Source organism: Daucus carota, chromosome 2, assembly GCF_001625215.2.
Source record: "Daucus carota subsp. sativus chromosome 2, DH1 v3.0, whole genome shotgun sequence".
Lineage (NCBI taxonomy): Eukaryota > Viridiplantae > Streptophyta > Magnoliopsida > Apiales > Apiaceae > Daucus > Daucus carota.
In genome coordinates, this window is record NC_030382.2 from 24,666,636 (window position 1) to 24,694,195 (window position 27,560).

Genomic DNA, 27,560 nt, shown 5'->3' on the forward strand with positions numbered 1-27,560 from the left:
TAAGCTTATGTTTAAGCTGTTTCTGAGTCATCAGTCCTATGTTAACCTGTTTGGGCTTATCAGATTTTAAATTGTTGTTAATCTCTAATTTTGGTCTACTCTGTTTAGACTTAGAGGATTCAACAACAAATTTAACAGGTTTAACCTTAGGTTTTTGAGTTTTAACAAACTCTGTTTTTGATGACTCAGCTTCTGAGTTATCAGTGTAACCTAGTCCCTTCTTCCAGTTTCCAATACCTAAGATATCCTGAGTAGTTTTGCCTGAATTAGTCCATGTCTTAATGATCTCCCTTTCCTTAGCAAGTTCTGATTGAAGAGATGCATACCTCTTTAATAATTCATCTTTGATAATGACAGCATCATCTCTTTCTTTCTGAACTTCCAACATTTGAACTAATTCTTTTTCTAGATAATCATTCCTTTTCTTCACACTTAGAGTTTCAGATTTTAATCTTTCATTTTCTAAAGTCTGATCTCTAAAGCTGATATGCAAAGTTTTAAGAAACAATCTTAACTCAGTTATATCTTCAGTATCAAAGGCAAGAGTAGAATGAGGTACCTTTGCAGTAGATTCAGAGTTGTTGTCAGTGTTTGCCATCAGAGCATAATTGACTTCTTCCTCTGAATCAGATGTATCTGTCCAGTTTCCTTTCTTGGTGATAAAGGCTTTTTCTTTTTCCTTCTTGGCTTTCTTGCATTCAGATGCAAAGTGACCCTTTTCACCACAGTTGAAACAGGTATACTTGTCAGCCTTTCCAGCTTTCCCTTCCTTGCCCTCATTCTTCTTGAAGTTCTTCTTATCATAAACTCTGTCAGAGTTTCTGTCTTTCCTTGAAAAACTTTTGCCTTTGTTGAACTTTTGTAAGCCAACTTCTTGAAGCTTTTCACCATCAATGCTGCTAACTGCATCATCTCACCATCACTGTCATCAGAGTCTGAGACATCAGAGTTTGAGTCATCAGAGTTTGATGACTCAATGTCAGACTTTGTGACATGAGCTTTTCCTTTGCTCTTAGCAGCTTACTCTTGAACTTTCAGAGCAACAGACTTTGATTTGCCTCCATGACGTTTGCTTCTTTGCTCCATCTCAAGTTCATGGGTCTTCAGTCTTCCAAAAACATCATCAAGAGACATTTCTCCAAGATCAAGATTGTCTCTTATTGTGGTGACTTTCAAATCCCACTTTTCAGGAAGAGCCAGAAGGAATTTGAGGTTTGAATCTTCAAGATCATATTCCTTATTCACCAGAGATAAGTCATTCAACAGTTTGACAAATCTGTCATACAGATCTGTCAAGGACTCACCAGATTTTGAGTCAAAGTGCTCATACTCCTGTGTAAGGATGGTTTTTCTGTTCTTCTTGATGGCTTGAGTTCCTTGACATCTGGTTTCCAGAGCATCCCAGATTTGTTTAGCAATTTTGCACCCAATCACCCTATTAGACATTGCATTATCAAGGGCACTGTGCAGAAGGTGTTTCACCTTAGAGTCTTTACCAATTGACAAGATGTCCTCAGGGGTATAATCTTTCTTTTCTTTTGGAACCATCTTCTGAGGTTCATCTGCAAGCCCAACAGAGAGCTTGGTGGGCATATGTGGTCCATCATAGATCCTGTCAAGGTATTCTGGATCAACAGAGTCTAAGAATATGATCATTCTCTCTTTGCAGACTGGATATTCAGATGCCTTAAGAATTGGAACTCTAAAGGATGAAGCTTGTGATTTTTCAGACATGATTGTGATTAAGATCTCACTGTAGTAATCTTAACAGAGCTGGCTCTGATACCACTTGTTAGGTCCTATAAACTCACTATATAAAATGATATAGTGATCACAATCTGTAACACAGTATGACAATATAAGAGATTGAAAACAATAAACTCTTATTCACAAAGCTTGAATGGTTACAAAAACTCTCTCAGTGATTTATATTGTATCACTAAGAGCTGCTAGGGTTCTTAACAATATACTCGATAACTCTACTCCTATAGAGTAACCCTAATCTGTGTTTATATAGACACAGTTACAAAATCAATCTCTGATTTGATATCCTATAAATCAGCTATGTATTCTATCAATCAAAGATTGCTCCAGTTTTCTGTTTAGTTTCCATAGTCAGCAAATCACTCCTCCGCTTCTATCCTTCCTTGAAGTATATCCGCTTCTGAGCTCTTTCCACGTGTAAACTCTGACGAGTCTTGACTATGTAAACTCTGATCAGACTTTATCAAACTCTGGTCAGACTTTACTAACCTCTGATCAACTACATCAAACTCTGATCAGCTTCCAGCTTAAACTTTGATCACTCCTGTTCTAAAACAAACTTTAAGAACATTAGTAATCATCAATTATATCTAACAGTATAGACAAAGAAAGAGACAAGAATATGACATAAAGATTGATCATCCTTCCCAAGATGGTAATAATATCCGAAGCTTTAAGGGTACACGTCATAATATAGAAAGTACATCTGGTTATCATCCTACTAGATCTGGACATCACTATGCAAAAGATCATCTATACACATCTCTACTGCCAGAATGATCTATTGATCGAAACTATAGCCTCTACATAAAAGGAATGTGCACGATCCTCTAGTCTGATATTATATGATGTCTAATATTTTCCACATACATCATATACTATAACTGAGATACAAACAGAGTACGTGTGTAAACTCCCAAAAATCAAACTATACAAAATATTTATCAACCAAATATCTCTGACACCCTATACTGGAACTTAGAAAATGCTTATTTTGTAACAAGTGTAACATTTACATCTCCTAAGATGGTGGAGAGTATCCCATCAATATCAGTACGGAGTCCCTCAATTACAGAAACCAAAATCTGATACACAATTCCATACCAAATTCTCGGGCCAAAAAAAATATGAACCCATTGAACAAACATAGGATCGTAAGATCTTGGAATCACAAATCTAGAGTCATAAGAAGACTCTCTTAACAGCTGGTACTGATATACTAATGACATGTAGTGGCACAGAGTCGCCACCTGATGGAACATAAACTGGTGTAGAGAAAGATCCATTAATCTGACAAAGAGTGGTCTAAGGTGAAGAATTAAAGCTAGAAACAAAAATAGTGGATATACAAGTGAATGGTACAAAAGTCTCTGACATGGTAGTAACAAGGGGTGAAACTCGAACTCGAGGTTCAAATATGGTATAAACAAAAGTGTGGCTACTCAAAGGTGGTATAGGAGCATCTCCAATATCACAGCAGTCCCAAAATGACAACGAGCAAAAGTATGTAGTAACAGGACTATGTGGAAGAGGTATAGGTTCAAAATGTCGAAGTAAGTCTAAACTAGAAGGGTTTCCACTCTCAGAAACAAGGGAAGAAACAGTATAAGTTGTAACCTAAAAAGAAGTTGTCAAAGTAGGAACAAAAGTTGACTCAGGTACAGATGGAAGGATATCCATCCCATTACTCTTAGTGAACTCAGAAGATACTCTATCATCGATCTCCTCAAATACTAAGTTAATGATCTCAGGTGTTGATGGCTCTGATATCTTTATAGAAGAATTCTCATACTCGTATCTATCATCTCAATCTCCATTGATGGATCAGAATAGCCTCGTAACCTGACATCCACATTATACAACACATGTCCTTACTAATAGTTACTACTGCGATTGTTCGTAACTATAAATGTATATACTCGTAAGGTCCACTAACCCTTTTCGAGAGATTTATTTGGCACATATGTGCTCTAATATACGAAGATAGGTTCAACTAAGGTACCTACCTTAAACTTTGTTTCACACTCGCTCCTTATATTCCTAGGATTCCTCAAATCCTAAGGATATAACTACAGCTCTGATACAAAATCTGTGACGCTCCCAGATCCACATCCCGCGGACTAAACATTTGGCTCAAAACAACACTTGCATTACATATTAATATTACATAATCCAGGGTCGATCGTCTTACAACATTACTACCGAGTCTAACTTTATTACATAAAGGAAAGTCTGATTTCAGACCATTATAATAACTATAGCTCATACTACCAAGCGCCATAGTCTAGCAGTCTCAGCTTGGGTGATGCGCATTTTCCCTGCCTTTGCCAGAAACCTATTTCCGGGCGGTTCTCTTGACTTGTTCCATACTCACTATTTACTGCTCAAAAAGGAATAAAATCAATGCAAGAATGAGCAATCAAATTGCTCAGCAAGTCCACATAGAACAAAATAATAATCAACAAAATATGCACGTAAGGCATAGAAAACAATCCAGGTCAAAGCAACAAAGCGGCTACCGTCAAATGACAACACAAGTTCAAGTAAAGAAAACGCTGGTCTTCCACCTCTCGGGTAACTGCAGTCTGATCGTAACTGCACAAGACACACCTACCACTCTCATTTGCTAGCATAAGGGTTAACATTTGTAACCCTAAACTATCTGCCTTACCAGATAGTATATTCTCAACTCTACCACGAATTTAATAAATTCATGTTGACCAGCTTGAACAAATTCCTCCGAATACAAGGAAATTCTCCCAAACAAACACTTCTCAATCATTACTACTCATCGCCACCAAAGAAGCGAACAATGCACCCTTTCAACAAAGATTACCCGAAGGTAGAAGTGAAGGATAATTAAAAGAACTAGATTCCAAAGAATAAGACGATCTCCAAAAAGGGAGTAAGTTAATTGTGGTGAGATCATCGCTGCATGTATTCACTTCAAGTTTCAAAGATTCAAAATATTATCGTTATTAGGATCAGCTCATTCTCGTACAATGGGAGTGCTCGAATTATAGAAAGTAATATATGAACAACATCTTTAAAGCCTTCAAAATGAAACGGAGATATTTTCTCGATTCAGATTGGTACGAAATGTAATATCTTCACAATCAACACTTTTCACACAATTATCAAACAGGCATGAAAAACTTCACGTCAAGAAAGGGATAGTGAACTTGCCTGGCGTCCTTAGCTTGAAAATATTCCAATTTAAGTTGAATAATCAAGCTCGCCTTCCAAATAATCAATCTTCCATGTCACAAAATATTAGATTTAGATAATGATTTCGAAGAATCCACTAAATTAAAATTGTCTAATAATATGTATCTCGTTTGTTCTTTATAGCAATTAAATAAATATTTCTTAAATCCTTGAATAATGGATTTCAATAGTTTAAACAACTCTTTTACTGACCGCACTTAACCGGTTATAACTTCCTTATTCTCGGATATATTTAATCCTGAACAGATATATATATATATATATATATATATATATATATATATATATATATATATATATATATATATGCATATACTTTCCTCCCAACTTATTCTTATCAATTACTCATTTCTCTTTTATTAATCTAAATATTCTATTGAAACCCGTTATTATTAAACCTCATTTACTACCATAAGTTTATTCTCAACAAATAGCCCATCAAATATTTTTAATTTCTATATTTTGAATCCCCCTTACAACTCTTCACCAAATTTACTATTCTAATCTTATTCTCTATTATATTTTATTAACCCATTTATAATCTCTATTTAATTTCTCTCAATTACAAACTTACCAAAATAGCCTATCTCTCCCAACTCTTCTCTCTCCCGCTCTGCTCTCTCATTTTCTTCACCACTGCCATTGCCACTGCCGGCCGGAGCGGCCGGCGACTCCTTCGCCGTTGTTACCCCCTCCCCTCTCTCTCTCTCTCTCCCCTCGCTGCCGGGCTCCACCACCGCCGCCGCGGTGGCTCCTTCCTCTCCTATACACCCTCGCAAACACACACACGAATACACACACACACCCACCTCTCTGCTTCTCCTCATCTCACCACTGTCATTCTTCCTCTGTCCGCGGTGGTCGCCGGACGACACTCCGCCACCATCGTTGGTATAACAATCGGTAATTTAGTAACTTTATATTATTTGTTTAGAAATATATGTCATGCTATCTGTGGTTATCTGTTACGTGATATAATCGCTTTTATGTGCAATTGTTTATGCTTTCGATGTTAATTTATTATATTTATTATTTTCTCAAAATTATATTTTGGAAATGAATTTTTATATATATTTCAAAACTGATTTGAAAATTTTTTAATTACTTGAAAATGATAATAAATATTTCTGTAAGTTTTTAAAACATTAAAAATATTATTTTTGTAAAGATATGATTTTTAAATACCTTCCAAACAGAGCTAACTTATAAATTTCGTGTAAATTTTGACAAAACTCTATAAATCCCGAAAATTTTATTTTATTAGTTTACAATATTCTAAGATATATAAAAATATTTTGGTAAGTTTTCGAGAAAGATTTATCATGAATTGTTCAGTAAAATAGCTTAATTGCGGGTACATTTGGTGCTTGGTTGGATATATTATAAACGTGGAAACAGTGAAATTGTCCACGTGCCCCCACCACACCTTTCCTTTGTTCCTTTTCTTTACTTTCATTTTCTTCTTTTTCTCTCAGTTTTGTTTCACCCAGCCTACTCTCCCTCACAATTTCTCTCGCACTCCTCCATCTCACATCCTGTTCTCGCACCTCACTTCACCTCTCTCTTTCCCCTTTCTTCCTTTCTTTTCCTTCGCCTTTAATCCCCCCTAACTGCTTTCTTCCCGTAGCTGTTCATTTTCTTCTTTTGTCGGGATTCTCTGCCACCGTGATTCTTCCGGCCAGATTGGCCGCCGCCTGATCTTCTTTTTCCGGCGACCTCCCAGCCCTGCTAGTTGTAATCAGTGGGTATAATCTGATTTTCTTAATTAAATCAGTTCTTATGTATATATACGTAGAGGGTTACTCCAGTGAGAACTTCTTAAAATGAGAACCGTGAGAACTTCATTAATTTTTCATATTTTGACTAATCTAAATATCAAACTAGTGAGTACCCAATATAAAAAAATGTATATAAAACTAGTCTGTCCCTAGTTAGTCGAAAAAAAAAATTCAAAAAAAAAGTCCACTGCCACGTCATCAGTGATTTTTTTTTTATTTTTATTTTTTTTTTCGACTAGGTAGGTGGAGACCTTAATTATATACATTTTTTGTGAAGGTGCCCCTGGCGGGGCCCTTCAAATGAATGAGATATTGATAAATTAAAAAAGTTCTCACGGTTCTCATTTTAAGAAAGTTCTCATTTGAGCAAGTGCCTACGTATATATTGGTTAGTGTTAGTTCGGTGTTAAATTGATTGTAAGCACTGATTTAATTATATTGGGTTCAATCAATTAGATACATAAACATATATATATAGAGAGTTTTACTCTAATAGAAACCTTCTTATCCTAGAAACTAAAAACCCATCTTAAATATCACTGAATCCTAAAGCACATATCACCAGTACATACACCTTCTTCTCCATCTTCCCCGCCATCTACATCTTCACCTTCACCTCCATCTCCGTCACTCCACCTCCGCCTCCTCCACCTCTGCCGCTGCCTCCTCCTCCACCGCCTCCTTCACCTCCACCGATGCCGGCTCCTTTCCTCCGCCTCTTTCACCTCCATTGCCGCCTTTTAATTGCAACCCCAGCTGTCTTCCACGGCTCCGGCGAAGCTAAGACGCCTGAAACCACAGCGTCACTCCGTTGTCTACCTCCTCCGCCATCTCAGCTGCCTCATCTGCCACCTCCTTCGCCGCCCTGTTTTTGCCTTGCCCAATCCCTTCTATGCTCCTGCCCTTTCATGCTCACCTCCTCTCAGAATCGATATTACTCCCAGAAGCGATAACAAGCACAGATCTAAGCACAGATCTGAAATTTTCGCTGACTCTGGAGTTTTTCACTAATATTTGCAACGCATATCACTAAATTCTAAAGAGGATATCACTAAATTATATTGAGAATATCACTAATTTGAATTGGTTTCTAGTTTTTATTTTAAAAGTGGTTTCTATTTGATCATGAGCCTATATATATATATATAGGGATATGATCAAATAAAAACTTTTTTAAGTTACAAACTTACAAAATTTTTTTTATTCTTCCATGGTGTTAATCCGTAGTTATAGAAAGTATCCATGTTGAAAATTCTTGAAAAAACATCACAATTTTTTAAAATAACGCATAAATAAATCGTACATTCAACACATTAATAACTGGGGTTCAACATCGGGTGTAGAACACTAATTATCATTGTGTTGAATATATCTAAAAAGATTTTTAAACTATACCTCTGGGGTTTGGGTAGGGTCTAGAAACATAAATATTAGTTATATAACATGTTTACCTTAGTTCTTACATTTAAAAATTAGTTTATGTACTTCTCCACCACTATTTTAATCGATGTTCAACAAAATATGTTAAAAAAATGTTGAACTCAAATTATATATGTGTTGAACACATAAAGTTTGTAAGTTTGTAAGTTTGTATCAGAATCCACCCCTATATATATCTATATATATATATATATATATATAGGGATAGGATCAAATAAAAACTTTTTTAAGTTATAAACTTACAAACTTTTTTTTTGAATTTTTTTATTCTCCCAACCTGTTAATCCCTAGTTATAGTAAGTATCCATGTTGAAAATTATTGAAAAAACATCACAATTTTAAAAATAACGCACAGATAAATCGTGCATTCAACACATTCGTAACTTGGGTTCAACATTGGGTGTAGAACATCAATTATCATTGTGTTGAATATATTTATAGAGATGCTTAAACTATACCTCTGGGGTTTGGGTAGGGTCTAGAAAGATAAATATTGGTTATATAATAAGTTTAACTTAGTTCTTATACTGAAAAACTAGTTTATGTACTTCTCCAACACAATTTCAATCAATGTTCAACAAATTATCTCAAAAAAATGTTGAACTCAAGTTATATATGTGTTGAACAAAAAAAGTTTGTAAGTTTGTAAGTTTGTACCAGAACCCTCCACTATATATATATATATATATATATATATATATATATATATATATATATATATATATATATATATATATAGGGGGCTGTTATACAGCCACCGTTGGATAGCGAACCACCAGATCTTGACCGTTGGATGAGAAAGACTCCACGCAATGAAACATTGCGGGTACTAAGGTACCCGCAATGAAACATTGCGGGTATGAAAGTACCCGCAATGTTTCATTGCGGGTAGGTAAGTACCAGCAATGTTTAATTGCGGGAACTACGAAGCAATCCAACTCCACAGACTACCCTTCCACCACTTTAGTTTAATAAATTTTTATTTTTATTTTTAATTTAAATTAATTCCTTTCATTTTAAATATATGATTATCTTCATTAATTCAATATATATATATATTAAAATTTAAAATTTTAAGATTATTATTCATAATAATTGTATCACTATAATGTATAAAAATATTAAATTATTATATCACAAATATTTTAAAATATTAATTGTTTATAATCTTAAAATATTTAATAATTAAACCCCGCAATGAAATATTGCGGGTGGTGAAAAACCGTGTAAAACCCGATTTCTCCTTTCATTTCAATTGCAAGTTAGGTCATCGGTTCCCATTTGCACTGCAGACTTGCGACCATCCCATCCCCATCTCCCATCTCCCATCCGTTCGACACTCCCGGCTCCCATCTGCTATCTTCTGCATATTCTCGCCTCTTCATTGAAAATTAGGTACTCTCTCTCTCTCTCTCTCTCTCGCCCCCCCCCCCTCTCTCTCTCTCTCTCTCTCTCCCCCTCTCGCTCCCCCTCCCTCTCTCTCTCCCTCTCCCTCTCCCTCCCCATCTCTTGCGAATGAATTTTATTACATTCCCCCCTATAGTTCCCTAATTTTGATGATATGTGTGGTTGATTGAAATGTACAGCTTGTGATCAGCGAGATCAATTTGTCTGCTGCTACGCCACTCCAGGCCCTTAAACTGCTGGCATTGTATCGAGTTGGGAAAAAAATGCGAAACATTTGATTTTTAGTTTCTCATTTAGTACCAGGTTTAATTAGTTGTCACTTGACTAAAAATGTTGAAATTAACTAATGAAGTAAAGTTTGATTTAGTAATGACCATCCTGACAAGTGACTTTGATTAAATTACAGAGGAAGTTTAGAAGTTCCGAGAAGGGAAAGAAGGCAACGGAATCTAGATTTGGAAGCCACTGGTGAAGAAGAAGAAGAAGAGTTGCTGGAAAGCGAAAGCTTCTCTAACGACAGACGCTGGAATTGCTTTAGAGTAATTGCTCTCGTCGTAAGTTCATCTTTTCCTCCGAAAAATTTGAAATAATTTTCTCAGTCAGTGCATTCAAGAACTTCTTATGTGAAAGTTATGAAATTTTAGGTTGCTACACATTGACAAAAATTCAATCTAGTTGTAGACAGTACACTTAAAAGTGTCAATGGCTTGAATTGCTATGTGGAGTCTGAAATCACTAGAGAATCTTGATTATGTTACAAACACAGTTTTCATATATGTGGGTGATCCGTAGTGTATTTTGTGGCATCCACCTGAACACACTAAAAATGCATAATTAGATAATTCTGAGTGCCCTAAATGAACAAATCATTCATTTTAGCTTCTAAAAATGATAATGTATTACAAGGGTCCTACAACATGTTCATCTGCATTGTGCAGTACCTAAATTCAAACCAAAAAGGAGCCAAACCTCAACTACTAGAATACGTTCCTAATGCGGGAGTCTTGTGTACTGATACAACGGCTTTCATATAATGTTTCTGACTAATTCTTTCGAGGATTCATCGACTTTGCATGAGACGTGTATTATCCCCGATGATACATATTAAATCATGTTTAGTTGTATACTAAATTTGTTTTGTTTAGACACCATAGGGATTGCTCTGCAATTGGTTAGATTTGTCATGTATGTGAATTTTCTCACCCTACATGTATATGTAAATCAATTCGTTTAATATTGGTGACTGAATGGTTTATCATTAAAATTAAGAATTGAGAAAGAGATTTTAACAGTAATCAATCATAAGCAGCTCCACGACCTTTCATTTTCTTACAACTTAGTTTTATTCAGCTTATACTGTAATGTCTTATGTACTTGTCCACAAATTAAGCATCCATCAGCTGATAATGATTGTTACTTTGGATTTTTTTTATTTTTTTTTTGAACATATTGGATGATAATGATTAATCACTAGTCATTTGTTGTGAAATAGTAAGAGAGTATAATATGTTTCTTTAACTACAAATAATCATTATATAACTTTGATTTGTTTGGTTACATTCAACATTATTTAATCAGTGGTTTGTAGGAGGGAAAAGTACAGAACCAGTAGCCAACAACTAAGGCTAAGCAACAGGGATGGAGTGAAAAGAAAGTCATTGAATACAGGCCGATTCAGCTTTGACAGTAAACCACCATAATACGTTCTTAAGCTTGAACCAGTAGCCCCTGCTGGCTTTTCAATAGTTGTTTACCTATACTTAAGCCAATAGCCTAAATGTTAGAATTTTTGATGGACTGGTGTTTGAATCTATTTACAAATTTCTTTAATTTATAACACTTTTTAGTAAATCTTTTGATTATAAATAGAACACCTGGATCTATTTATTATAAATATTTTAACAGAATTAATTATTAATTTTTTTAACATGTACCTCATAGCATGACCACTTCATTATTTTGCGGATTTATATTTAGGTTCTACAGGATCACAAGTCTAAACGTACTGTATACCTCTTCTGGCCGCAAAGGCCAGAATTACTTATTAATTTTTTATGACTTTTGATGTTAAATATTGATTTGCATTATCTGCTAATTAGTCGACTTAGCTTGCACAAATTCTTTATATCCTTTGTTGGCATGACTTTGGATGTAATAATGACATGGTATTTTTTTCTGGTAGCCTAATTTGTAATGCTGTAAAATTAGTCATTTCTTTTATGAATTACAATTAAATCACCTGTTCATTATATTGATTGGTTTTTTGATTTGAATATCTACAGATTTTTATGGAGAAATCTAAGGATTCAGCTTGCGGCCCTATAGATCGATCACTGCTGTTCATGCAGGAGGATCATATTAGCACCTCCATCTGGGAGGGCGATGATAGGCTCAGGTTTGATGTCAGACAGTATACCACATGTATGGATAAGTGGGTTTTGGATGATGAGCAGAGGCATCTTCTTGATTCTTGGGGTTTTGGGGTGTTTGCTCACCCTCAGGTTGTTCGACAGAACGACATTGCTAGAGAATGGAGGCCGGAGACAAACACCTTTCACTTCCCATTTGGTGAGATAACCATCACACTAGAGGATGTCTACATGCTTATGGGTCTGCCGATCAGCGGTCGTGCTCTTACTTTCATGGATCTTGCTACTCCGCAGCAGTATTGGCTTACTCAGTGGGAAGATTTAAGGTTGGAGAAGGGGCCTGTCCGAAAGAAGAAGTCTGACAAGAAGAAGAAGAAGAAGAAGTCTAAATGGAAGGAGAAGTCTGAACGGGAGAAGATGTGGTCATAAAAAGTTTGTATTCATTGCGGGAAACATATAAGAAGAAGCCAAAGTCAAAGCGTCCTAAATATTTAGAGCAGGATACCAGGGTGTATACCCGAGCCTATGTGTTCCAGATCATAGGGGCTATTCTTTTTCCTACATCATCCAGAGCTACTGTCCATCCCCGATACATACAGCTGCTGCAGAAGACGAATGAAATCATTGATTATACCTGGGGTGCTAGTGTGTTGGCATATCTTCTGCGAAGAAGACCAGCACTTCCATTAACGGGTGCGTGATGTTTCTTCAGCTCTGGGCTTATGAGAGGTTGTTGCCTGGTCGTCCTGTGATTGCACGTGGATTAGAGCGTGTATGGCCGAGGGCACGCGCATGGGCTGAGTCAGTAGAGGGCAGGAGGGTTAACCCTCACCATCATGTATGCCAGTATCTCAGGGATTTTGATAGTTTTGATCCAGAGTGGGTGGCAGCCGTATGCTCATTTTTATCAGCTAGATGATGTCGATCAGGAGGAGGATGCTGATTTGTATGTTGCTTGTCATATGGCTCTGGGTCGTATCCCTATGTTTGCTTTCGAGATTGTTGAGTATCAGATGCCAGACAGGGTATTGAGACAGTTTGGCATTTTACAGCATATACTGGAGCGGCCTGTTGACATGAGATTTTTGTGGGCGGAGAGGAACTCCGCGTCACAGCGGGATGATCACATTACTAGGCTGAGTGCATATAGAGATGAGTGGGATAGCTTCGTATCTACGGGTATGCCCATTATCACGGAGGGTGCTTATGTACCTATATCGGAGTATATGCATTGGTTTAGACTCCACAGCAAATTGAGGATTGTTTCGTGCCTAGCCCCTCCTCCTGATATCATACAACCCCGTGATTGGTTCCCGCAGCAGAGTATGGTCGATGAGGTATGTTGTATATTTTATTAATTGCTACATATGCTGCTTTGTTTTATAAGAATGTTATAGTACTTGTTTTACATTTATGTCCATAAAATACGCATTTGAATGTAGCAATACTTGCCTGACATGTCTGTTAATGATATTTACAGTTAGAGAGTGCTATGAGGATGGCGCACGCCATCCATCTGCGGGGTGCCCCAGAGTGCCCCCAGAGTGGCTGTATGATTATCATATACCCGACTTCTTGTCTCATTAGGACCGGGTGTACACTGAGTGGAAGGGTATGGCATATGAGAGACCGTCATTTGTCAGGCAGCAGCCTCCCCTTTCTCATACAGAGTTGCATCCGCCTCCGCCTCCCCCACGTACTGAGTTGCCTCCCATCCCACAGGCCCCATCTCATATGGAGGTTGATTCCAGTGCCCCTACTTCTTCCCTGCAGCCCACACTTCCGGCCTCTCACCAGAAGCATCCACGTGATGATGACACCGAGGTACCAATATTTCAATTTTTCTTCCATTTAGTGGAGGGCTTCATTTAGTGACATATATGTATATCATAACAGGCTGACACGAGTGGTCCTCAGACTTCTATCCATGTGTCTCATAAGCGTCCTCGTGTTGGTGCTGACATTCAGGTACTTTTATTAATTTATTTATTTTGATTATGTAGGAATTCATTGTGCTGACATGTGTAATTGCAGGTTTCGGACCAGACTCGTCCCCCCGAGGAGACCCCGATTGTTATCTCCTCCCCGCCTACTACTCAGGTAATATAATGTTGTTTTATTTCTGGCTGAGAGAGTCTAGTGAATGAAGTAATCTTGTCTCTAAAAATTAAATTAGCGTTAAAGTTTAATATGGAATTAAGTGATATTAACATGACATAACTTAATAAACTATAGCTAATTATATTCGTAATTCGTAGTATATGCAAATTTTTTTATTTTGATTATGTAATGAATTCATTGTGCTGACATGTGTAATTGCAGGTCCCGGACCAGACTCGTCCCCCCGAGGAGACCCCGATTGTTATCTCCTCCCCGCCTACTACTCAGGTAATATAATGTTGTTTTATTTCTGGCTGAGAGAGTCTAGTGAATGAAGTAATCTTGTCTCTAAAAAGTAAATTAGCGTTAAAGTTTAATATGGAATTAAGTGATATTAACATGACATAACTTAATAAACTATAGCTAATTATATTCGCAATTCGTAGTATATGCAAATTTATTTATTTTGATTATGTAATGAATTCATTGTGCCGACATGTGTAATTGCAGGTCCCGGACCAGACTCGTCCCCCCGAGGAGACCCCGATTGTTATCTCCTCCCCGCCTACTACTCAGGTAATATAATGTTGTTTTATTTCTGGCTGGGAGAGTCTAGTGAATGAAGTAATCTTGTCTCTAAAAATTAAATTAGCGTTAAAGTTTAATATGGAATTAAGTGATATTAACATGACATAACTTAATAAACTATAGCTAATTATATTCGCAATTCGTAGTATATGCAAATGTTAGGTCCTATAAACTCACTATATAATATGATATAGTGACCACAATCTGTAACACAGTAAGACAATATAAGTAATTGTAATCAATAAACTCTTATATTCACAAAGCTTTGATGGTTACAAAAACTCTCTCAGTGATTTATATTGTATCACTAAGAGCTGCTAGGGTTCTAAACAATATACTCGATAACTCAACTCGTATAGAGTAACCCTAATCTGTGTTTATATAGACACAGTTACAAAATCAATCTCTGATTTGATATCCTATAATTCTGCTATGAATTCTATCAATCAAAGATTGCTTCAGTTTTCTGTTTAGTTTCCATAGTCAGCAAATCACTCCTCCGCTTCTATCCTTCCTTGAAGTATATCCGCTTCTGAGCTCTTTCCACGTGTAAACTCTGACGAGTCTTGACTATGTAAACTCTGATCAGACTTTAACAAACTCTGTCAGACTTTACTAAACTCTGATCAGCTTCCCGATTAAACTCTGATGATTCCTGTTCTAAAACAGACTTTAAGAATATTAGTAATCATCAATTATATCTAACAATCTCCCCCAACTTGTGCATAAATAAATTATGTGCAAGTTAACAGATAATTGATGATGTCAAAACATATAAGTCAAATGCAACAGAGTTTAACTAATTATAACAGAAAACTTTTAACACTTACAGATACTTTACTCCTTAGCTGCATAGATACCATTTGCTGTCTTTAGATACCCTCTGAGGAGTTCTTTTTCAGCTTCTTCAAGCACTGTAATCATTTGTCTCTTGATCTCTCTCAGCTCTGGATCTGAAACTCCAGTTTGATAAATTGCAGCTCTGAGATCATAAATCTTGTTCTTCTTCAAGTCTCTATCCAGCCTGATATTGTAAGCTTTATCAGACTCTTCATTAAATGCAAGAGTTCTGATTCCACCTATTGTTTCAATCTTTGCTGAATTTTTCTTCATCTCAACCAGCTGTTCTTTATGATTGAGGTATTTAGGAATAAAAGGTCCAGCATTTTTATTTCCTGTAATCCCCATCTTTCTTCTGATTTGATCCTTAAGCAGGTTGGAGATGTGTTGTCCTGACTTGTTTTTCACTTGAAATATGTGTGATACATATCTCAATTCCTCCCAGTGTTTAGCATAGAGATCTGCTTCAAGTACTCTAAACACTGTTCCATCAGACATGAAGTAGATAAGAATATTATCTCCTCTGTCATTCTTCACCAACTGGACTGAATCAAGTTTGTCCATTTTGTCTTGCAATGCTCCAGTCTTGGGAGCACAGAGAGATGAGGGGTCATCTGGTCTTGATCCTATACTCTGATCAAACTTTTCATATTTGGATCCCAGCCCTCCTTTATCTCTTCCTGCCTTACGATGAGAGATTGGTTGAATTGAGCCCTTTTCAAAGCTTATCTCAGTCATCAAAGTAGGCTTTGCAAATCCAGCCAGTGGAGTTGTTGTTGGTTTGAACACATCTTGAGCTTTGTCAGAGGTTGTGTTTATCTTTGCATCCTTATTAACTTGAGCTTTGTCAGAGGTTAATATTTCCTTTTGGGGTTCTGCAACATGAGCTTTGTCAGAGATTGTAGATTGCTTTTTATCCCAGCCTTTCTCCAGATGTTCATCTACTTTGCTTTTACCCTTGGAGAGGTGTATTCATCTTCAGAGTATACCTTTTTGACTGGTAAACTCTGATCAGCAACAGTAGCTTCCTTGATCAGTATTCCTTTTTCTTTTGGCTTGGTAGTTGACTTTGCAGGCTTTTGGATCTTGCCAGAGTTTATGGCTTCAATATGTTCCTTTTTCAGCTCAGCTTCCTCTGCAGCAATCAACTCCAAATCCAAATTTGCTTCTGGATTTTCTTGTTCAAAAACCAATCTAGCAAGCTCTTCATCAGTCAATGGTTTATCTGATCCAGCCACTTGTCTGTGCTTTGATCCAGATGTGACATTATGTGTTGGAGCAGACTTTGTGCTTTGCTTAGATTGTTTTTGACTGTCAGAGTTTGAAGCTCTTCCACCAGTCCTTGCTTGAAATCTCTTGTGCTTTGTGAAATCATCAGCATCATCATCATCATCCTTCTTCTTTCTCTTGGGAGTTTGAGTAGTAGACTTGCATTTGACTTGAGCTACTCTCTCCCCCTTTTTGACATCATCCTCATCAGGAATCAGTATGGATGTGATCAGAGAAAGTGATGATTGGATGGCTTCAAGCTGTTTGGACATCTTTTCTTGAGAAGATTCAATCATGGTCATCCTTTTGTCCAGAGATTCATTGACAGTTACCAACTTCTGTACATTTTCTTTCAGAGGTAGCATGGTCCTTTTCTTTTCCAGTTCATTTGTCTCCTTGACTTTTGCCACCTCTGTTCTTAGACCATCTATTGATTTAGATGTCTGGGCATGAGCAGAATGAAATGTCTTCAGATAGAGAATTGTGCCTTTGAGGCTTGACATAACATCAGAGTTTGAAATTTTATTCTCTGCCATAGATAAGAATTCTTCAGCTTTAGTTGGCTCCAGAGAATGTTGATGGCTCAACCAGAGTTTATCCCAGACCTCATTTGGAGGATCAACCTGAAGATCCCTGGGAAGTGGCTCAGAGTCTGTATTCAGAGTTTGTAGCCTGGCATTATACTGGCTAGTAGACTCCCACTAATTTTGTTGTGTCAGAGGGACTCCATCATTCTCATCCTTGTCAGCATCTGAACTGTCATTATCATCAGTATCAGCATCAGAGTTTGCTTTGTCAGTTTCAGGAACAGGATCAGCAACTTTCTCCACAGTATCTTGAGCAGATTTTTCTTGAGCTTCAGACTGTGATTTGATAGGCTCTTCACCAGTCTGAGCAAGAGACTGTAGAGCTTCCATAGCTACTTGGTCAGATTCATCAACTACATCAGACCTGTAGTTTTCTGGAGCTGTGTCATGAACTATGGCACCCTCAGGAATTTTCATTGGAGAAGTAGGAATGGGAGTGGAGGGTCCATGATCAGATAATGGATCAGACATATTTGCTCCAGCTTCAGTTGTAACTGGTTCATCACACTTTATTTCCTCATCTACTTCAGAGGATGAAGTAGATGCTGTAGGAGATGTGAGAGGAACAGCTTGGATAGGAAGCACCATCAGAGCTTGAGAATGTTCAGCAACTGGAGTTGATGGTGTTTGGTCTTCCTCAACTGTGAAGTCTGTAATTTCAGTAACTGGGACTTTTGCTCTTGCAGGCTTTTGAGCCCTTTTCTTGAATCTGGCTGGCTTCTGAGGACTTGCTTGAACAGGTTCAGAGGCTGGTGTAGGAGTAAGTTCAGAGTTTACATCTTGTGCAGATTCAAGATCATCATATTCATATGCTGCAACAAGTCTTCTTCTTTTCTTCTGCTTTTAAGGAGTAGCAGCTTCAGTGTTTACTGGGATCTCAGAGTTTGGAGCATCAGAGTTTAAGTGAGCCTCAGAGTTTACTGGCTCATCAGTGTTTGTTGGTACTTCAGAGTTTGCTTTCAGAACTTGTGTAGCAACAGAGGTTCTTGTTCTTTTGGCATTTGAGGGGGCTGAATCAGACTTTGCAGCCCTTTTGCACTTGGATGCAGAAGTTCTGGGTGCTTGAGAAGGGACTGGAGACTGTTGATTTGCTGCAGGCATGTTCAGTCTATCTCTAATTTGAGCTGGAACTTGTAACGGCCTGAGAACTGGCCTCTTTTCATCTTTAGAGATGAGATCCTTGAAAGCCCTTTTATGTAGCTTAAAAGATTTGATCTCATCATCAAAAGCTACCTCACCAACAGATGCATTGAATAATAATTGGCAAAAGCGAGAAAAATAGACAACTTGACGATTTTCATTCATTCTTTCACCAATATTTCTAATAACTAATCTACCATAATCGAAATTAGTAGAGTAGATCAGAGAATACCCAATTTGTAGCATGTCCATGGGTATTGCATCCCAGTTGGTAGATTTCTTCTGGAAGGCCCTTGTTATGCAATCAAAGAAGAAGCTCCACTCCTTCCTGAGTCCAGGACGCTTCAGTTGGCCCAATTTGTCCAGAGAGTCATAGTAGCCCAAGTCAGTCATCATGACTCTTAGATTTGCATCGCCATTTGTGATGTAATTTGAATGTTCAGGTAGGTTAAGAGCTTTACAAACTGTGGCTGGAGTGACAGCATACTCCTCTCCTTCGTAAGAGAATACAATGGATGGAGATCCATTGGTACCACCATTGTCATAATGACCCGTCCTCCAAAAATTTATAATCTGACTTCCAGAGAGTCTGGCAGGAGCTGTAAGGGCTGTGGCCAGAGCACTCTGTGCCAAGAAGCGCTGGAAGGGATGATAATCTCTTGGGGCTTCAGTAGTGTCAAGAATGGCTGTATAGTTGTTGGGGACAAAGTCCACACCTGCATGGGTGAATGTAGTAGTTGCCATTGTAACAGAGATTGTGAGTAGAGAAAAGTGTTTGAGAAAATGTTTGTGAGAGGATTTGAATTTCATAGAGAAGAGAGTAAGAGTTTGTGAAGAGAGTGTGTGTTGATTGAGTGTATAAGAGAATAATGAGCAATAAAATCTGATGTGATAAACCCTTCAGATTTTGTGTAGCTGTACACGCATGTCTCTTTGTTCACATGGACACCTGTCAGATTTTAACTGGTGGATGAGAGTTAGTGGCATGGAGAAAAGAAAGTAATCATTATGAGCGCAGTAAAATCGTGCAGTTATAAATGCTGATTACACGTTCTCCTATTAAAATGTTTTTCAAGAAAACCCACTAACAATACACCCGTTTGAAATACTCCTTTCATATTCTCTGAATATTTGAACTCCTGAAATGTATAAGAGTTTAGAAAATCCAGATCAAATTCCTCAAATTTTAAACTCTGAGATGTACATTAAATAGAGTAAATTCTAAATACCTCAGAATAAAGACATAATTTTCAGAATATTCATCAGTAAATCAGAGTTTGTCATAAAATCCATAGCTCAATAATGTGCTTGTGCAATAATGTGTGTGATTTAACATATTAAAATAGAGACTAGAGAATTTCACAATTTCGTAATTATAAGGTAGACAGGAATAATTTATTTAAACTCTCAAGACATAGACAATTGGCATACTCTGATGAAGAAATATATGAAATAACCTAACCCCTTTTTTTTTTTTTTTTTTTTTATTTTTATCAAGGACGCTTTTCAGTGTAAATGAATCACGACCTTTAAATATTATTTTGCAACAGTATTTCTCCAGTAATCATAGATTGTGACTGGTCACCATAGATTATAAAATCTTGGCAATTACTTAATACCAGTAAGTGTTTGGGTCTTTCCAGTCACTGTCATATAGACATCTAATATCTCAAAGGAGTACTATGCTTGTTTGCAGGGGTATTTATATAGCATCAGAGTTTATAAACACTGTCTAATTTTCTGAGAGAGAATGCAAATTAGTCAGTCTCACCTATAATTAAGATATGTGAAGTAATAGAGTCTCAATGATATCAACATGCATATAGTGTAAAATAGTAGCACAAAATTGAGATCAAGATTAAGGAACTGAACTGAGATTCATGATTACTAATTCATATCATGCTTCATAGTATCTTCACAGGTTTGTTTTCTCAGAGAAATAAAAATGAGATTATTAATCAAGATTCAGAGTTTACAAACATCAGAGAATATCGTCAGAGAATGACGATCAGAGAATATCATCAGAGTATAGCACTCAGAGTATATCATCAGAGAATGTCATCAGATTTTAACAATCAGAGTATGTCAAGGCAATTTTTGTGAGCAATACATATGGTAATTTGACAATTGAAATTTGAAAGATCTGACCAGTATGTTTACTCAGTTCCTGATATCATTCCTAGCTCATTCACCAGCCTAGTAAAGGTTGCTTCACTTAGTGGTTTGGTGAATATATCTGCTAGCTGCTGATCAGTAGGAACAAAGTGAAGTTCAATAGTTCCTTCCTCCACATGCTCCCTTATAAAATGATATCTTATACTGATGTGCTTTGTCAGAGAATGTTGAACAGGGTTTCCTGTCATAGCAATAGCACTTTGGTTATCACAATAAATAGGAATTTTAGAAAAGGATAACCCATAGTCCAACAGTTGGTTCTTCATCCAAAGAATTTGAGCACAGCAGCTGCCTGCAGCTATATACTCTGACTCTGCTGTTGATGTTGAAATGGACTTTTGCTTCTTGCTATACCAAGAAACAAGTCTTCCACCCAGAAATTGACAACTCCCACTTGTGCTTTTCCTGTCAATTTTGCAACCTGCAAAATCTGCATCAGAGTATCCAATTAGACTAAAATCTGATTCTCTAGGATACCATAATCCCAATGATGTGGTTCCCTTGAGATATCTGAATATCCTCTTTACTGCAATCAGATGAGGTTCTCTTGGATCTGCCTGAAATCTTGCACATAGACATGTGGCATACATGATGTCTGGTCTACTTGCAGTCAGATAAAGCAAAGATCCAATCATTCCTCTATAGTTTGTGATATCCACTGATGCACCAGTATCTTTGTCTAGTTTGGTTGCTGTTGCCATAGGAGTAGTTGCAGCTGAACTGTCTTGCATACCAAATTTCTTCAACAGATTTCTGGTATACTTGGCTTGATTTATAAAAATCCCATCTTCAGTCTGTTTAACTTGTAAACCCAGAAAATAGCTGAGTTCCCCCATCATGCTCATTTGGTACCTAGACTGCATGAGCTTGGCAAATCTTTGACAGAGTTTAGCATTAGTGGAGCCAAAAATAATATCATCAACATAGATTTGAACTAAAAGCAGATCATTACCATGATTCAAATAAAACAGGGTTTTATCTATGGTACCTCTAGTAAATCCACTTTCAAGAAGAAATTGAGCCAGAGTTTCATACCATGCCCTTGGAGCCTGCTTTAGTCCATAAAGTGCTTTGTCCAACCTGTAGACATAGTCTGGATGTTTTGGATCCACAAATCCTGGAGGTTGTTCAACATATACTTCCTCATCCAGTTTCCCATTTAGAAAAGCACTTTTGACATCCATCTGAAATACCTTGAATTTCTTGTGAGCAGCATAGGCCAGAAAGATTCTGATTGCCTCCAATCTTGCAACTGGAGCAAATGTCTCATCATAATCAATACCTTCCTGTTGTGAATACCCTTTTGCTACAAGCCTTGCTTTATTCCTTGTGATGACACCCTCACTGTCAGTTTTGTTTCTGAACACCCATTTTGCACCAACTATTGATCTATCTTTAGGTCTTGGTACTAGGGTCCATACTTTGTTTCTCTCAAACTCATTCAGCTCTTCTTGCATTGCTTGTATCCAGTCAGCATCTTGAAGAGCTTCCTCCACTTTCTTTGGTTCAGTTTGTGACAGAAAGCAATGATGTAAACACTCATTTGCTGTAGCTGTCCTTGTTTGCACACCTGCTTCTGGATTGCCAATTATTAAATCAGGTGTGTGAGATTTTGTCCACTTCCTAGCATGTGGAAGTTGACCATTTTCATCATTGGATCCTCCCCCTTGATCCATGCTCTCTTGATTCTGTTGATTATTCCCTGTAGCTCCCCCTAAATTTGTGCTATCAGAGTTTGAATCAGTATTCTCTGATGAGTTTGAGTCAGCATTCTCTGATGAATCTTGGGTAGAGCCTGAAACATTCTGATGCTCCCCCTCAGCAGTTGCTTCATCATTATTAACTTGTAAAGTTTCACCAGAGTTTGCTGTATTTTGGTCACAGTCAGAGTTTGACTGTTCATCAGAGTTTGTTGAATCAGAGAATATTTCTTCATTCTCAAAATGCAGTTCTTCATGATCATCCATATCTGCTAAGCCCATAATTCTTTTGTCATCAAATGACACATGTATGGATTCCATGATCACCTTGGTTCTTAGATTATAGACTCTGAAGGCCTTTGTTATCAGAGGATAACCTACAAAAATACCTTCATCTGCTTTTAGATCAAACTTTGTAAGCTGTTCTGGATGAGTCTTCAATACAAAGCATTTGCACCCAAATATATGAAAATATTTCAGATTTGGCTTCTTTTTCTTCACCATCTCATATGGGGTCTTGCCATGCTTATTAATCAAGGTTGCATTTTGAGTGAAACAAGCTGTTTGAACAGCTTCTGCCCAGAAATAAGTAGGCAATTTAGCCTCATCAAGCATAGTTCTGGCAGCTTCTACAAGAGTCCTGTTTTTCCTTTCAACTACACCATTTTGCTGTGGTGTACCAGGTGCAGAGAATTGTTGCACTACACCTCTTTCTTTGCAGAACTCTTCCATTGTTGAATTTCTGAACTCAGTTCCATTATCACTTCTAATGATCTTCACTTTGTCTTCAGATCCATGATCCAGTTGTTTCACATGATCCATTAGATGCAAGGCTGTTTCATCTTTAGAGTGTAGAAAATACACCCAAGTGTATCTGGTATACTCATCAACAATGACAAGAGCATATTTCTTCCTTGCAATGGATGGTACATTGACTGGTCCAAATAGATCAACATGTAGAAGATGATATGGTTTGTTTATTGAGAATTCAGTCTTACTCTTGAAAGATGTCTTTCTCTGCTTGGCTTTTTGACATGAATCACATAATCCATCAGATGTAAGTAGTGATTCAGGGAGTCCTCTCACAAGTTTTTTCTTTATAAGCTCATTTATGGAGTTGAAATTCAGGTGTGAGAGCTTCTTATGCCACTTCCAACTTTCTTCTGCAGAGATCCTTGTAGACAAGCAAATTGATTTTCCTTCAGAGTTTGTAGGCAAGTGGATTTCATAAATATTCCCATGTCTGTGAGCAGTTACTGCCACTTTGCCTGTTGACTTGCTTACTATCTCACTGTGTTCTTCATAGAAATCAACATGATATCCTCTGTCACAGATCTGACTGACAGAGAGTAAATTGTGTTTCAGCCCTTGAACAAGAGCTACATTTGATATGATGACATTTCCAAGATTGATGTTGCCATATCCCAGAGTCCTTCCTATGTTGCCATCTCCATAAGAAACACTTGGGCCAGCCTTCTCCACAAACTCTGATAGCAGGGCCTTATTTCCAGTCATGTGTCCTGAACATCCACTGTCCAAGACTAGAATATTCTTCCTGTTGCCCTGCAATCACAAAGACCACTAATTGTTAGTTTTAAGGACCCAGACTTGCTTGGATCCCTTGGCCTTATTAAGTTTGTTAGCTTTTGCAGCGGAATTATTATTATCAGAGTTTGAGCTAACAGACTTTGCAACAGAGTTTGTACTAGAAACAGAGTTTGTACTTGCAGAGTTTTTATTAACCTTTAAAGAAGGTTTCAATTGATAATAATCATAATACAAACTATGATATTCTTTGCAAGTATAAATAGAATGCCATAAACTACCACAATGAAAACATGGATCTTGTGGTTTATATCTAATACTACTTTTTCTAACTCCAGACTTTGTAGGTAAAGAGTTAATGTCCTTGTTTTTCCTGCAAAAATTAGCAAGATGATTAGTATTACCACAGTTATGGCATGTCTTCCTAGGTGCATTTGGAACAGGCATGTAGTTATTACTCTTGTCTATACCAATCTTGCCATTTCTATTTTTCCTAGGCTCTTTGTTTTTGTCATCAGACTTTACCTCTTTAAGCTTATGTTTGAGCTGTTTCTGAGTCATCAGTCCTATGTTAACCTGTTTGGGCTTATCAGATTTTAAATTTTTGTTAATCTCTGATTTTGGTCTACTCTGCTTAGACTTAGAGGATTCAACAACAAATTTTACAGGTTTAACCTTAGGTTTTTGAGTTTTAACAAACTCTGTTTTTGATGACTCAGCTTCAGAGTTATCAGTGTAACCTAGTCCCTTCTTCCAGTTTCCACTACCTAAGATATCCTGAGTGGTTTTGCCTGAATTAGTCCATGTCTTAATGATCTCCCTTTCCTTAGCAAGTTCTGATTGAAGAGATGCATACCTCTTTGATAATTCATCTTTGACAATAACAGCATCATCTCTTTCTTTTTGAACTTCCAACATCTGAACTAATTCTTTTTCTAGAAAATCATTCCTTTTCTTTACACTCAGAGTTTCAGATTTTAATCTTTCATTCTCTAAAGTCTGATCTCTAAAGCTGATATGTAAAGTTTTAAGAAACAATCTTAACTCAGTTATATCTTCAGTATCAAAGGCAAGAGTAGAATGAGGTACCTTAGCAGGAGATTCAGAGTTGTTGTCAGTGTTTGCCATCAGAGCATAATTGACTTCTTCTTCTGAATCAGATGTATCTGTCCAGTTTCCTTTCTTAGTGATAAAGGCTTTTTCTTTTTCCTTCTTGGCTTTCTTGCATTCAGATGCAAAGTGTCCCTTTTCACCACAGTTGAAACAGGTATACTTGTCAGCTTTTCCAGCTTTCCCTTCTTTGCCCTCATTCTTCTTAAAGTTCTTCTTGTCATAAACTCTGTCAGAGTTTCTGTCTTTCCTTGAAAAACTTTTGCCTTTGTTGAACTTTTTGTAGGCCAACTTCTTGAAGCTTTTCACCATCAATGCTGCTAATTGCATCATCTCATCATCACTTTCTTCAGAGTCTGAGGGAACATCAGAGTTTGAGTCATCAGAGTTTGATGACTCAATGTCAGACTTTGTGACATGAGCTTTTCCCTTGCTCTTAGCAGCTTCCTCTTGAGCTTTCAGAGCAACAGACTTTGATTTTCCTCCATGTCGTTTGCTCCTTTGCTCCATTTCAAGTTCATGAGTCTTCAGTCTTCCATAAACATCATCAAGAGACATTTCTCCAAGATCAAGATTGTCTCTTATTGTAGTGACTTTCAAATCCCATTTTTCAGGAAGAGCTAGAAGGAATTTGAGGTTTGAGTCTTCAAGATCATATTCCTTGTCCACTAGAGATAAGTCATTCAACAGTTTGACAAATCTGTCATACAGATCTGTCAGAGACTCACCAGATTTTGAGTCAAAGTGCTCATACTCCTGTATAAGGATTGTTTTTCTGTTTTTCTTAATGGCCTGAGTTCCTTGACATCTGGTTTCCAGAGCATCCCAGATTTGTTTGGCAGTTTTGCACCCAATCACCCTATTAGACATTGCATTATCAAGGGCACTGTGCAACAGATGCTTCACTTTTGCATCTTTACTGATAGATGAGATGTCCTCTGGAGTATAATCTTTCTTTTCCTTTGGAACCATCTTTTGAGGTTCATCTGCAATCCCAACAGAGAGCTTGGTGGGCATATGTGGTCCATCATAAATCCTGTCAAGGTATTCTGGATCAACAGAGTCTAAGAATATGATCATTCTTTCTTTCCAGACTGGATATTCAGATGCCTTAAGGATTGGAACTCTAAAGGATGAAGCTTGTGATTTTTCAGACATGATTGTGTTTAAGATCTCACTGTAGTAATCTTAACAAACCTGGCTCTGATACCACTTGTTAGGTCCTATAAACTCACTATATAATATGATATAGTGACCACAATCTGTAACACAGTAAGACAATATAAGTAATTGTAATCAATAAACTCTTATATTCACAAAGCTTTGATGGTTACAAAAACTCTCTCAGTGATTTATATTGTATCACTAAGAGCTGCTAGGGTTCTAAACAATATACTCGATAACTCAACTCGTATAGAGTAACCCTAATCTGTGTTTATATAGACACAGTTACAAAATCAATCTCTGATTTGATATCCTATAATTCTGCTATGAATTCTATCAATCAAAGATTGCTTCAGTTTTCTGTTTAGTTTCCATAGTCAGCAAATCACTCCTCCGCTTCTATCCTTCCTTGAAGTATATCCGCTTCTGAGCTCTTTCCACGTGTAAACTCTGACGAGTCTTGACTATGTAAACTCTGATCAGACTTTAACAAACTCTGTCAGACTTTACTAAACTCTGATCAGCTTCCCGATTAAACTCTGATGATTCCTGTTCTAAAACAGACTTTAAGAATATTAGTAATCATCAATTATATCTAACAGCAAATTTATTTATTTTCATTATGTAATGAATTCATTGTGCTGACATGTGTAATTGCAGGTCCCGGACCAGACTCGTCTTCTCGAGGAGACCCCGATTTCTTTCGCTGAGGCTTTGCGGGACAATTCTGAGGTACTTACTAATATATTTTCTTTCATTTGAACCATAACCCCCTTGTTATTTAATACGTACCTGACCATAATTTTGAAATCTATTTGCAGATGGATACATTAGAGGATAGAATGTTCGATTCTCGAAGGCGGGGGAACAAGGATAGATCTGGTGATATGACGAGGCCCTTAAAAAATCGAAAAATTAGATGGTTGTTCCGTGAATGTGATGTGCTATAAATTATACCTTATAAATCGCAAGCGCACGATCACCGTTTTAATATTTATGATTCGTCCACGGAGATTAAAATAATTTTCGATACCTTAATCTTTAATCTAGGCGGATTAGAACAATATATTTTGTGAAGAGAGCATTAATCTAAAATTAAGTCTAATAAGGAAGATTAATTAAACTAAATTAGTTATCACTTAATCGGTTAATCAAATTTAACTTGTTAATTAATCTACACATTAAACTTGACTAAAACGAAACTAAGCACAAAAAAAAAAAAATCTAAACCAAAAACAAAGTATATAAACTGACACAAAAACAAAACTAACTTAATCCAACCCCAGATGCGACTCAACATACTAAACAATCAGAAACGACCAAAATTAATACAAACATGCATCCATTTTTGTTATA

The 27,560-nt window shown here is 37.0% G+C and overlaps 2 protein-coding genes across 5 annotated transcripts; both read left to right on the forward strand.

Annotated features, from left to right (window-relative positions):
• Positions 1 to 9,497: 9,497 nt before the first annotated feature.
• Positions 9,498 to 12,581, forward strand: LOC108207186 (protein MAIN-LIKE 1-like). Its single transcript, XM_064086996.1, has 3 exons — positions 9,498 to 9,605; positions 10,024 to 10,171; positions 11,900 to 12,581. Exon 3 carries the CDS (start codon positions 11,906 to 11,908, stop codon positions 12,413 to 12,415), a length of 510 nt encoding a protein of 169 aa, XP_063943066.1. The 5' UTR covers positions 9,498 to 9,605; positions 10,024 to 10,171; positions 11,900 to 11,905; the 3' UTR covers positions 12,416 to 12,581.
• A 115-nt stretch (positions 12,582 to 12,696) lies between these two features.
• On the forward strand, positions 12,697 to 27,169 carry LOC108207185 (early nodulin-75). 4 transcript variants are annotated; one of them, XM_064086992.1, is made up of 7 exons: positions 12,697 to 13,323; positions 13,467 to 13,810; positions 13,883 to 13,954; positions 14,309 to 14,374; positions 14,597 to 14,662; positions 26,865 to 26,936; positions 27,026 to 27,141. In XM_064086992.1, the coding sequence occupies exons 1-7, from the start codon at positions 12,823 to 12,825 to the stop codon at positions 27,036 to 27,038; spliced, it is 1,134 nt and encodes a 377-aa protein (XP_063943062.1). In that variant the 5' UTR covers positions 12,697 to 12,822; the 3' UTR covers positions 27,039 to 27,141. The 4 variants fall into 4 exon arrangements, with proteins under 4 accessions (XP_063943062.1, XP_063943063.1, XP_063943064.1 ...); XM_064086993.1 differs by lacking the exon at positions 14,597 to 14,662; XM_064086994.1 differs by lacking the exon at positions 12,697 to 13,323 and having other exon boundaries at positions 13,524 to 13,810; positions 27,026 to 27,169.
• The last annotated feature ends 391 nt before the right edge of the window (positions 27,170 to 27,560 follow it).

Bases quoted from the DNA above. Each gene is read 5' to 3' on its own strand.
- LOC108207185 (XM_064086992.1), top strand. From the start codon at position 12,823: ATGTATGCCAGTATCTCAGGGATTTTGATAGTTTTGATCCAGAGTGGG. The intron at 13,324-13,466 runs GTATGTTGTATA...TGATATTTACAG, and splicing joins AGCAGAGTATGGTCGATGAG to TTAGAGAGTGCTATGAGGAT. The intron at 14,375-14,596 runs GTAATATAATGT...GTGTAATTGCAG, and splicing joins CCTCCCCGCCTACTACTCAG to GTCCCGGACCAGACTCGTCC.
- LOC108207186 (XM_064086996.1), top strand. From the start codon at position 11,906: ATGGAGAAATCTAAGGATTCAGCTTGCGGCCCTATAGATCGATCACTG.